Source organism: Mytilus californianus, unplaced genomic scaffold, assembly GCF_021869535.1.
Source record: "Mytilus californianus isolate M0D057914Y unplaced genomic scaffold, xbMytCali1.0.p SCAF_8, whole genome shotgun sequence".
NCBI classification, from domain to species: domain Eukaryota; kingdom Metazoa; phylum Mollusca; class Bivalvia; order Mytilida; family Mytilidae; genus Mytilus; species Mytilus californianus.
This window is the reverse complement of record NW_026262734.1, coordinates 52,858,329-52,871,388: the sequence shown is the minus strand read 5'-3', so window position 1 is coordinate 52,871,388 and position 13,060 is coordinate 52,858,329. Positions and strand designations below refer to the sequence as shown.

The following is a 13,060-nucleotide window of genomic DNA, read 5'->3' as shown; positions in this document are numbered from 1 at the left end:
TTTTTTCGACTCAATCTTAATTGACTAAGATTGTCAGTTTTCCTGACAAAGGTTTGTGGTTCTCTCCAGGCACTCTGGCTTCCTCCACCAATAAAAACTGGCCGCAACAAAAAGTAAAATAACAAAAATACCGAACTCCAAGGAAAATTTAAAATGGAAAGTCCCTTATCAAATGGCAAAATCAAAAGCTCAAACACATCAAACAAATGGAAAATAACTGTCATATTCCTGACTTGGTACAGGCATTTCCTTATCTAGAAAATGGTGGATTAAACCTGGTGTTATAGCTAGCTGAACCTCTCACTTGTATGACATTCATATAAAATTCCATTATACTGACAACAATGTGTGAACAAAACAAACAAACATAATACGTAAAAATGTCAAAAATAGGGGTACAGCAGTCAACATTGTGTTATAATATTATTTTAATCACTATAAAAACAAACAATATGTCAATAAAGAAAAATAAAATGGCATATAGACAAAGCACATAAGCAAAATAGCCAATAGTGCTGAAAGTGGCCTTAAACACTTATCAATAAATCAATATATTGAAAATTGTTAATTTTCAGACTAGTTACTCCAAAATGAATATAACATGTTTATTGTATATTTCTTACCTGTCCAGTAGCCATAACAGTATCCCACAAAGTACAGCTTCAAACAATTCTGCATGCATCTGATGACTGGCCATTTTCTTCTGTAAGTAGGCTCTGAAATATTCAATAAAAAATTAATATAATAATAAAAAAAATGTAAAGGGTTCTGTGGAACCTTGCCTGGGATGTTGCTGCCAGTGTAAAAGTGTAATGCTTACTGCCAAACTGCCAAAAAACAAAGTCCCTTATCTTAAAACATAATATTGACCATTCAAACTTTTTAAAACTGAAAACTTACTTTGAAATTGCTGTAAATCATATTTAAGTATGGTAGTAAACACTTTGTCTACGACCATGCTGTGAATTCACAATATTTAGCAATGTTTTAACATTTTGGTATTTTTTCCTGTGTATTACATTTGATGTTCTTTGCAAGTATCTATCATATATCAAATATTTTTTTTTTTTTAATTTAATTAAAACTGAAAAATCCATTTAAAAAAATTAAACTTTGTTAATGCAGACAAAAGACTATTTAGTCATAGCATTACATATAAATAAAAAATATATTCAAACAGTTAATTGTTCATTAAAAGGTGCTCTTAATTATTCAAATCTGCTCACCCTTGCAGATATGTTGCAATTTTTTTTGCAAACGGGTATGAGGGAGAATATCAAATTCTCCCCAATTCAGTCTGATTCAATTTCTGTGATATACTAGTAAACCAAGTACCAACTCAATACTCTCTCTATATATGTATTGATATCAACATGATTAAGAGATAAAGCTGAATATTTAACAAGGCACCCAATAAATAATAAGCTTTCCTAACACATAGTATATGGCAAATTCAGGGTTCACTACTGAAAAATTTTCAAGGGTGGAGCTTTAGAATACTTATTCTAACCACTGAAAAATATACTATTCATAAATTTTATACCTTCAGAAGTTATCTTAAATACATACATATGTAATATCTTAATTTTATGACAAAAAGTTAAAACTTTATTATAGGCAACAATCTATAAATAGCCTGGGGTGATCCCTTCCAGCAACAATTTCGTAAACCCACTTACTTAATAGGTGTAGTGATCTGCCATGCAAAGGGTCCATACGATGATTCATCACCAATACGGAACCCATCTATTCTTACTTTCTGCGGTTTGATATGGTCCATTCTGTCATATACATGCTGTTGTATACGAGTGAGATCATGGCCCTGAGCTGATGAGAACTTTCTATTTCTGCTATGTCCTGTTATTTGGCTGACCCGACTGTGTGCTCGACTGGGTGCATGACTAGTTGGTGCTCTACCTCTGGCCTGTCTGCTCTGTGGTACTTAAATTATCAAATTTGAATTTGAAAGAATTATATTGTTGATCAAGTCATCCTTACTTTATACCATAGAAATATTTCAACATTTCTACTTACCAAACTGAATTTTCCTTTTTATATCCATTAAAATGGAAGCAGGTATACAATGGGAAAGTCTTTTAGTTACAGGATTGCATGAAATATCAACTATATCAACACATCTTATATGAATTTGTTCTGATTGTTAGAACTGTTTGTTTTCATTGGCATACACATTTTAGTCTATTTATATACCTGCATCTATGACAATACATGTACATCTATATATCAAGAATATGAGTGCATGAGCTGGGTCCTCAGTAATAAACGTTTTCTCAGTACCAGGAGTACAAATTTTTGCTCAAAACCAAATCGTGTATTTGGATTGGTTGATTTCTAATTCTTAGAATGATTATCGTGCTTGAAATTTTTATGACCACAAGGCCTGCTGTGACTACCACATTTCTATGTTTGGTGAGTCAAAACCCATATTTGGCATATATGTTATAAAGTTCACATCATAATCAACATGACTTATGTACTAGGTTCAAGTTGATGTGACAACAAAAGACATTTAAAAAAATAGTAATATTAGTTAAAACTTCTGTCCATGTTACTATGTTACCTTAGAAATAAACATCGTCCTTTTTATCATATTGTTGTGCTATCACCATGGAGATACTTACAAGGTGACCTTGGTGTCTGATCATCATACTGGTCTACTGTTGGTGAGAAGATGGACAAATAAGCTTCTGCATGAGTTGCATTTAGAAATACTCCTTCATGTAGAGAGGCCATGGGATACTCAGCAAAACTCTGCAAACTATACAGAATAAAACAATGTTATTCTGTGAGGAATATCATTCAAGAGGCTGTGTGAAGATTTTAATATCATTACTGTATTATGTGTCATGTTAAAAAAACCTATGCTACATTACTTGATTAGGTAAATAATAACAGAGATATGTCTCGCCTGTAGGCATAAAATTCAGAAAAAGACAATCAGATGGACATTAACATTGCTAATTAATTCAAAGTCGCTGGACCATGAACAAGTGGGCAGGGCCTCGAAATGGTCAACAAACTGAGATGTACAGATAGTAATGTAACTTTATAGAAAATATAATTGTCTATTGTAAGTAGCTCCTATCAAACTAACTAAAGCAGAAAACTTAACATTGAAAACTCACTTAATTGCTAATAATACCTAGGGGGCAGGGCCTCAAAATAGTTGTCAAACTGATATGTACCAATAGTAATGCAACTTCATACAAAATATCATTGATCTACCACAAGTAGTTCCTATCAAACTAACTTAAGCAGAAAACTTAACATTGGTAATTAATTCAAAGTCAATGGACAATGACCTAGGGGGCATGGCCTCAAAATAGTCTTCAAACTGATATGTTCTGATAGTAATGCAACTTCATACAAAATATCATTGATCTATCACAAGTAGTTCCAATCAATCTAACTTAAGCAGAAAACTTAACAATTGTCGATGCCGTCGTCATTGTCGCTGGAAAAGCAATCCCTTTGTCTCACTTTCCGCGACTTTCATCGCATGCGAGAAAAAATAAAAACAAGAATATGTGTTCAAACATTCAGAGATGTCACAAGAAACAATTCCAAATTTTCAAAGAAAATAAAAGAATGATGAAGGCAAGCAGAAGGAAATTCTAGACAAGTTGTCTTCCTTACAAGCATTCCAATCACTGTGTTTTCTTGTGAACATATAACAGAGAACTCACCCTTCCTCAATCAGGTCATCTTTTATCTCCAAGAAGTTTAAAGAGAATTGGATTGTACCCCTCATGTATTGTGGATGATAAGGGCTGATCCTCAGGACACACTCCATGTGAATGTATTTATTATTGACTACTGTATCACTTACAATCTGTAGAAACTCATCCTACAAAAAACAAAAAACAAAAATTAATAATTGTAAAATTAAACATAAAGCCTAGAACAAGATATTGATATTCTATAAAAGCAGCAAGTAATAATTTTTCCTCTAAGACATAAACATGGAACATAGTCAGGGCTATTCCATTCAAATGGATGTGGGAGGTAGGAAGGACATTTTTGTTTTTTCGATATGGGTCGAGGGTTATTTTTTTTTTTATTTGATTTATGCAAAATACTCATTAGAAAGTATGTTGATTGTAGAGGTATTATGAATTCCATTCCTACCCACCCACATCTGTTTTAATGGATTATCCCTCAAGGGTGCCAATGTTTGTTAACATCTTAGTGCTTCTAACTTTAAACAAAATATTTTTTGTCTCATTCAGATGATCCACTGCATCACTTTTTTTTCCAAATGGTTGCTGCAGGGCTTCATAGTACCATGGCAGCATTATGCTATTTGAATGGAATTTATAATAGTATGTATCATAAATATGGTGCTATATTTTTACAGAAATTGCTGCTTTCAATTTCATGGTCTTGTTCAAAAATACTGGGGAGGAAACTGTATTCATATATATCAACGAGCACAAATATTGAATGATACATTATCTGTTTTCCCTCTGTCTATATCAGTCTCCTCAGCTCTTCATAAAATTGCTTATTTTTCTTCCCTACTTTGAGACATGAGTAGAACTTATCAGCTATGTTGCAATGTGTGAAAAGTAGTCATCAGGAATGTCAAACTATTCCAGCAGAACTCATCAATATAAAAATAAGAAGATGTGGTATGATTGCTGATGAGACTACTCTACATCAGAGACCAAATAACATTCACTTTCTTTGGGACAACAAAGCATAAAACTGTCTTAAGAAACAAAAAACCCAGAATTCGTGCAAAAACAGATTTTCTGGATTCCTCCATTTAGCATAGTAATATTTTAGCAGCTCAACAAAATGTGAAGCTTTTTTTGCACTTTCCTAGTGCTCACTCTTCAAAAAGATTCACATTGTGGCAACTACTGAATAATGTTTGAACCAATGTCAATATCTGACCCCCAACTTATCCAAAAGCTTCATATTGTGAGCAGGTAGCTGATATCTAACAGCATCAATATGCACAAAACCTGATATTTTATACATACCTTGTCTCCTTGTATTCTATCAGGGTCCCAGAACTCAAACATTATTACATCAGGGTATTCTTCATTAGCGTAAGGAATGTTTATACCTGAAATAAAAAATACTGTATCAAACGACTATCCCTCGTATATATGACAATTCCACAGTATACAAATTTGACTTATACTGGCCTCACACAATTACCTTCAGGTTTCAGTTAAATTTGATAAAATCTTTTGCACTGTTAAATTGGCATTTTTAGGATTTTTTATCAGTGACAATGTGTTCAACAAACAGTTATCCTTCCATTTGCTAGCTTTTTCAATGAGAACATGTGATGAGCATGCAACAGCCTTCTGAAAATTAATTGTTGTCTTTCTTTTCTCCTGTTACCAGTTTGTTATTTCACCAATTATTAATTCTGTCATGCATGTTTCTTGTTGTATCCCTTATCACAATTGTCCAAGATTATTAGTAACTTTTAGTTGACTGGAACAGTTCTCAATTCATCATGATTATACATATATTTGTATATGTCTGGTGATTTCAATACTTATATTAGGTATTACTTATGTCAGATGCAAGTGTACAGTACGGGTTTTGCTCATTGTTGAAGGTTGTATGGTAACCAATAGTTGCTAACTTCTACGTCATTTATTTGGTCTCTGGTGGAGCATTTTCTCATTGGCAATCATACCACATCTTTTTATTTTTATATGACAACTCAAGACTTATCCAAACAAACAACTTCAGAGCAATTAATACAGCAATTTTGTTTTTGATTATCTAATACAGCTTGTGAAATCATATTGTCATCAAGAGGGACATAGTTCATTCTGAGAATGGGGCATTATAAGTAAAAAATATTTATTAAGTTAATGATTATGATAATGATTATAAAAAAAGGAGATGTGGTATGATTGCCAATGAGACAACTCGCCACCAGAGACCAAATGAAATAGATGTAAACAACTATAGGTCACCGTACAGCCTTCAGCAAAAAGCGAAACCCAAACTGCATAGTCAGCTATAAAAGGCCCTGAAATGATAAATGTAAAATAATTCAAACAATTCCTTATAACTCACCCAACATGATATGTCGTGGATTGCTGTACATGCTGTCAATTTCTGCCATAATGGAATTTACAAATATCGACACACCCTGGAAACAATAAAACACATCACTTATGAACAGTAGACTATAAATTGATAAACACTGCATTTAATATCAATTAAGTTCAAGGCCATTTTCTCTATTCTGTATTTTTAGGTTTAATCCACCATTTTCTACATAAGGGAATGCCGGAACCAAGTCAGGAATATGACTGTTGTTTTCCAATTGTTTGATGTGTTTGAGCTTTTGATTTTGCCGTTTGTTAAAGGACTTTTAGTTTTAAAATTTCCTTGGAGTTCAGTATTTCTGTTATTTTACTTTTTACACTATTTATCATATTTAGCACCTCATTATACATGTTATACTCTCTTCTTTATTTTTTTGGCCAATTTTTCTCTATTCTCGATTTTTTCAACCATTATTCTCTATTCTATCAACTCCATCCATATCCTCATTAATCATTCAGGTCAAACCTTACCTGCTGTACATCTTCCCCAGATATCAGGTATTCCTTCCTAATGGTTACACTGTGGACTTGTGGGAAAAATGTTCCATCAAATACACATGATCCTACCAGTGCTAACATCACTTGATTCTAATGAACAAATAAGTACATGGACTATGTAATTCAAATAAACTATTACAATTCTTCCAATATGACAAAACATTTTGCCATTTAGAATAATATAAGCACATGACTAAGTTTAAATATTATGAGTAAACAATTTCATGATTGAACAAGAGGCAATTGACAATTTTTGAACCAGTTTTCTAATAATTTTAAGATGCTATTTTGTATGAAATCTTGACACTTTATTTAGGCATTCAAATGTTTTCTTTCTGTGTGATGTAACCAGCTGACATGATTGCCTTCTTTTTTGCCTTATGTCTTCCTAGAGATTTTTTTTTACATTTTTACTACAGTAAGCAATTCACAAAATATTAATAGAGAGAAAAAATTGTATTAAATTTAACATATAGGGGATAAAATAATATTTTGTTTGTCACTCACAGTATAATCACCAGATGATAAAACATCTTCAGGATGGGGAGTGAGGTCGTCGAGCAGCCATTTATATTTAGACAAAGCCTGAGGATTGATGACCTTGAGGATACTAGACAAACCCCAAACAGTGTTGTGGTTCTTAATAGTAAACAGATATGGCAGGAATGTTTCCTTCATCGCATTTCCTGAAAACAAAAAAAGTGATTTTTATTAAACTCTTTTTATCACAAATTCATAGAATTGTATCATACTTTGACAAAATGTAGTATAAATTTTAATATATTTATCATGTTTATATTTATAACAAATATTATAATAAAAATCATCAGTAACCGCTCTTTTTTTCAATTTACAGGATGTGAAAAAATGGCACACTTTATATGAATTATACAGATAATCTATTATGTGAATAGAAGGTAAACTAATTGATAGAATTTTAAAATAAAATATGAGAAGATAGTTCCTATAAAATGTTTTCAGAATATCATCAGAAAAAATGGAGTCACCATATGTTTTTACTGCCTATATTATAAAACAGATTCCGTTATAAAGTATAGAATTTCAAAGTTACCTCCCCTTAATACCCTAAAATAAATAAAATCAATATGAAGATATCACAGGCAATTAATTCTTTCAAGCAATTTTGTCAAATATTTATATTAAGATACTGGAATGTCAATATTTTACACAAATATGCCAGATAAGGCTAATCTTCATTATGAGTATTTGCACATGACTGATTCAAAAAGTCAAAATAATCGATTCAAACAGAAATGTTCAGGACCATCTTACACAACAAGGTGTTAAAACACCAGTCTGAAGGCCCTTCAACTTACACTAAAGCCTAAAACTTAAAAAATGTCTGCACAGGAAGTGCAGGAGTTCTTGATTTTGATATATAACAAATAAAAAAGACATAAAATTGAACTATTTAAAATGTATTTATCCAAGACATTGGTTAACAAGGTTTTTCTCTATCCGTAAGTTAGGCCTAACCAGTTTTCTTTTCATTCAGATAAAAACTCTATATATCATAAAAACTCACTAAGTTTATGATGAATTTTCTCCGCAGACTCTTGTTCCATGTGAAATCTGAAAATAAAAATATGTAAATTGTCAAAACTCCAATTTATGTTTACAGAAACCTTTCACAATCCATATTTATTTAAACATGCTTTCAAAACTTTAAAGCTGTTAGGGATTGATTGCTCAAAATATAGATTTACTAATCACATTCTCTTCAAAATACCTGTACCTCAAGTTATAGTCATCAATTTGTTTTATCAGTTGAGTGCTTATGGGTGCATTTGTAATTTATAAATGATTTTGGATTCCCTTATTTTACCTTTTAAATTTTTCTCTCAACAAAATGTTAGAGCCTTAAATTATGTACAAAATCATTCATTCTTCACAAATTTAAACCTTTCCCCTAAGGTTAGTTATCTTTAAATATTCACTGTGTGTGGTATATGTTAGCTTGATCTCTGATCTTTATAAATCATATTTCAATAAAGATGCTAAATTTCCATACTGTTCTCTTATTTCACTATAATAATGTCAGAAAACATAAATACCACTTTCTCCATGATTCACAAAATATGCCCTATCCAATACTTAATTCTATATCATTACAAGTATGCCTACTTTTCACCAAACTGTCTGAACCTATTAACAAACCCAGGATAAGGGTTATAAGGCAGTTCATTCCTGTCCAGTAAAAGTTTAATCAGATCCTTAAAGTTTTGCTCCAATCCGGTATTATCCAGATAATCCCTAAACTGTCTGATAGTGGGCGTGTCATATCCTTCTGGAGCCTGGTAGGTTTGTCGTGGAATAACTCCTCCCTGAAAAATAAAATCTACTTCTTAGTTTATTCAAACTTTCCAGGAAGGGTTGATAATTTTATGAACTTCAAAGTCAAACCAATAGGTTGCATGTTCTCAGTTTTTCATTGGTCACAGTTTTATAATGATTGCAAATGCTTGGCTTCCTCTGATTTGACAACCAATCATCATTAAGTCTCAATGAAAAAATTATTAGAAACAGATTTCCCCATTGTATCTCATGCAACATGTACAATACAATATGTCACCATTCTCAACATTAATTTTGGTAAAATTCATTCTTAGCTGATTTATACTTTTATTGCACGATTGAATATTTTTGTATTATTAATGTGTGGTTAATATCAATTTCATTGGTAGAAATTTGTGACATCAAAATGTCATGCTTTTCTACAACCATATCTCTATTTCTGTCTCTTTAAGGTGGATCATCGGTATAAATTTCCTCAGATAGAATTTTCTTATACTTTCCCAAAGTGAAGATTTTACTACGCTTTTTTCAAAAATATAATAAAAAGTATGGGTCACCGTACTATTTTTCAAGCTACAAATAAACAGTCTTACACATAAATTGCAAATCTGTCTCAAAATTTGCAGATTTAAGCAAAGAACTAGACCGATTATGTACTGCTATTGTACAATCCAAGATGGCAGTATACAGTGAATCTACCTTAAGTGTTAACCTACCTCAGAACCAACAGATCCTTCTGATGGAGCTGGGGATTCTCGACGTCTAGGGAACTTCCTGCTCCCAGGTTTGTATCTTGCTCCAGACTATAAGAGAAGGCAATTGATAAATATAAAGTATAAACTTCAAAAATATGAATAGAAAGAAATATCATTGAGTTGACAATGAATTTTTTCGTCCTGAACATTAATAAACAAATCTAATATTAAATGTGCATATTATTATTTAGTCAGTGTGAATAGAAGAAAACAAACTCCAGTTACTTATATCAAGTTATTGTTTTTGTTTGTTTAATTTTTTTACGTCCTGTTTTTCTCTAAATGATAAAAAAAATTGTGACAAGGAAACAAACAAAAAAAGGATGTGTAAACCTCTAAAGTCAGTTATTAGAGACTGGTATCTTGTTAAAGTTCAGTTCAACATGTTCCAGCAACTACTGAAAAAGTCATTATACAGAAATCATTTTGGGAATTTGTCAACTTACCATGGCAGACTTTTTTTAGTACTAGTATTCCTTACTTTCCATCATCACTGTTATCAACTGTGATCATTCCTATAAAAAACAAAAGAATTAAAGTTTATACCATTGTACATGTTGCAGTTAAAGAAACATTAATTCAGAGCATTTCATGTGAAAGAGAGGGGAAAGATATGAGAGCAATCTAATTAAAATTAAATCTCTGCACTCGCTCATTTATTTTACGCTTGGTCCCACACAGTGACCAAGCATAAAAAAATGAGCGAGTGCAGGGATTTAATTTTAATTAGATTGATACGAGAGGGACATTCAAACTCATAAGTCCATGCAAGGCTAAACAAAATGAAAGTTATACAACAGTCTTTTCTGTTTGTGTTGTAAAAATATAGATTTAGTCAAATATCCCTCGGACATCCAACAGGCTGCTTTGGAGTCTTGTTTAGGCTGTGGGACTATAATAGGCCATACAATTAAGTAAGAGAAACGTCAGACTAGCTGTCTCTATGGTCTTGCTAACATAAACATGTTTACCCCCAAATTTATCCTTTCAGGTGGTAGTTAAATTTTAAAACATCTAGTGAATAAATATATTGTTATTAACAGTACATTAAAGTGGAAGCATCTGTTTTCCTTAAGCTATAATGACTGTGAGGGAAGTGCAATATTTTGATATGATGGGATATTCAAATTACACATGACTTTCAACATATGGTGTATCGAATTTATCAGACTTATAGTTCAAAAATTGAGTTCTGGTTTAACCCTCTTGCTCCTGCTAATTTTATATGGTTGCATTTCGTGTGCCAGAAAATATGACACCTGGACATTTGAGACGTCATGCAATATATGACGTCAAGCCCTAATGACGTGACATTTGGGACCCATTGAGGAAAATATTACACTGTTTAATCTTTGGTTTTTTATTTTAAAGAGACACAGAAATGGTTAGAAACTTGCATAATTAAACATATGGAAATATGTGTCCCTCCAGCACAGCCGGTGTGGACACATGTGTCCCTCCGGTAGCAAGAGGGTTAAATGCTCATAATTAGAGAAAGTCATGTACCCTCTTTCACTGGTGATACCTGAATCATACATCAAGGCCCTGACATGCCTTAAAACTTTTCCAGTTGCACAGTTTTGTCTGACTACTCAAAAATATTTTTTAGAAGGTGTAAAATGGGGCGTGTTTTATTGGTCTCTTCTGTACATCTCCGGAATGTCTTCTGGTGACGAGTCCAAGAAAATGAATTTGGACCTTTTCTGGAGATATTCTGTAGAAGAAGCATTTTAACAAAAAATTCAATTTGCTGTCGAATATAGCAGAATTTTTTTTATGTTGGATGACATAAATGAAGTTTACGATGATTTATTAGAACATTAAGATACGTCAGTTCCGATTTGGTATTATAGACAGGACTGTAATAGTGTGCTTTGTTTTGACATTGATGTAATTATACAATAAGTGTTAAAACAAAGAAAATTGGTTGGAAGAAATCGCTATGTTCGTGACATTTTTTCTTTATGCTTTCCTAACTCAATTTTGCTAAACAAATCCTGCTTAAATCCCCGACCATTTTCAGGAATAATCTCAAACTGTACAAGAATTTGTCTATGTTTGTCTGGTATATGATTGAAAAGGACATCTTGTATATCAATTTTTTTTTAAAGTAACCAAACTAGATTATTTTTGTATAAAGCAAAGACATCGCAGTGTTCTCAAAATCTTTTTTTCCCTGTTGGTCCTTGAAGAAAATCTGCTGGTCCTAACTATTATTTCTATTGCAAATTTTCGATGGGCAAAACCTTTGGACCGCCACTTTTCGAAAAAACCTTATTTGTATTTAAACATGTATACAAGCTATACAAGGTCATGGCATTTCTCAGACTGTTTATGACTAAATCTGTTGGTTGTGTACTGAATGATAATTTAGTCTGGGAGGACAAGATTTATTTCAGTGTTAGTTGTAATTAGCTTTGAACAAACTTTCAGTAACTAAATAAGTGCAAATACTATTATTTCAGTGCTTTGTGTTTATGCGTAATGATGTACATTGTACATACGGGTCATAGAAACAAATCTATTTTTAGAACAATTTGTTCTAATTTTGTATCCCAGGTAAAGGAAATGTCGGTACGCAAATAAACTAAAACAAAATGTGTTAATAAATTTAATTAATAGAATACAAAATACAATAACATGAATAACACTAGACTTATAACTTTTATTAGAATAAATCAACATTCAACATGCTGTAAGTGGATAATGGCCGTTCATCTTTCTTCAGGGATGTCCTTTACTGTCGATGTTATTTGACTCCGTAATTTGGCATTTCGAATATAAGCATACTCCGCTTAATTGCATAATTTTGTCTGACAAATAGGCTATGCAATTAACCTGAATCAACTGTATCTTTTTTTTCCGTCAAACCTTTGTAGAGACAATCAGCCATGAAAAACTGTCTGCCATTTTCACATGTTTACTTCTTTACGTTCCTTAAATCAGAAGATAAAAACAGAGAACTTTGAATATCGATTAACTGCGTCTCTTACACGCTTTCTTTTAATCTTATTCACAGTTACTTTCAAACGCAAAGACGACGAACATTAAGTTTTATAAGATGACGGAGCGGACACGAAAAAATCGGAAAAAAAAATCTTCAAAAAAAATGGCAAAAAAAGAATTTGAGTCGGCGGTTTTTTTTTGGGTCGGTCGCGTTTGGCCAAACATACAATATTTTTATTTTGGCCCCAGTTAAAGGGAGGGTTGAGCGCTCACAAACATGTTTAACCCTGCCATATTCTTTATGTGCCTTTCCCAAGTGAGGAGCCTGTAGTTCAGTGGTTCTCGTTGTTTCATGTCTGTCAACTCATATTTGATTTTTCGTTTGAATTGTTTCACATTTTTCATATCGGGGCCTTTTATAGTCGACTATACGGTATG

At 32.3% G+C, this 13,060-nt stretch overlaps 1 protein-coding gene across 1 annotated transcript in view; it reads right to left on the bottom strand.

Annotated features, from left to right (window-relative positions):
• Positions 1-12,586, bottom strand: part of LOC127712792 (uncharacterized) — a 34,280-nt gene extending 21,694 nt beyond the window's left edge. Inside the window, exons 1-12 of the mRNA XM_052219407.1 lie at positions 12,548-12,586; positions 9,638-9,724; positions 8,751-8,950; positions 8,152-8,198; positions 7,113-7,291; positions 6,579-6,695; positions 6,073-6,148; positions 5,010-5,095; positions 3,708-3,868; positions 2,643-2,779; positions 1,680-1,941; positions 624-716 (exon numbers count right to left, since the gene is read on the bottom strand). Coding sequence (XP_052075367.1) covers positions 624-716; positions 1,680-1,941; positions 2,643-2,779; positions 3,708-3,868; positions 5,010-5,095; positions 6,073-6,148; positions 6,579-6,695; positions 7,113-7,291; positions 8,152-8,198; positions 8,751-8,950; positions 9,638-9,724; positions 12,548-12,586 — 1,484 coding nt within the window. The remainder of the gene's footprint in view (positions 1-623; positions 717-1,679; positions 1,942-2,642; positions 2,780-3,707; positions 3,869-5,009; positions 5,096-6,072; positions 6,149-6,578; positions 6,696-7,112; positions 7,292-8,151; positions 8,199-8,750; positions 8,951-9,637; positions 9,725-12,547) is intronic.
• Between the last annotated feature and the right edge of the window lie 474 nt (positions 12,587-13,060).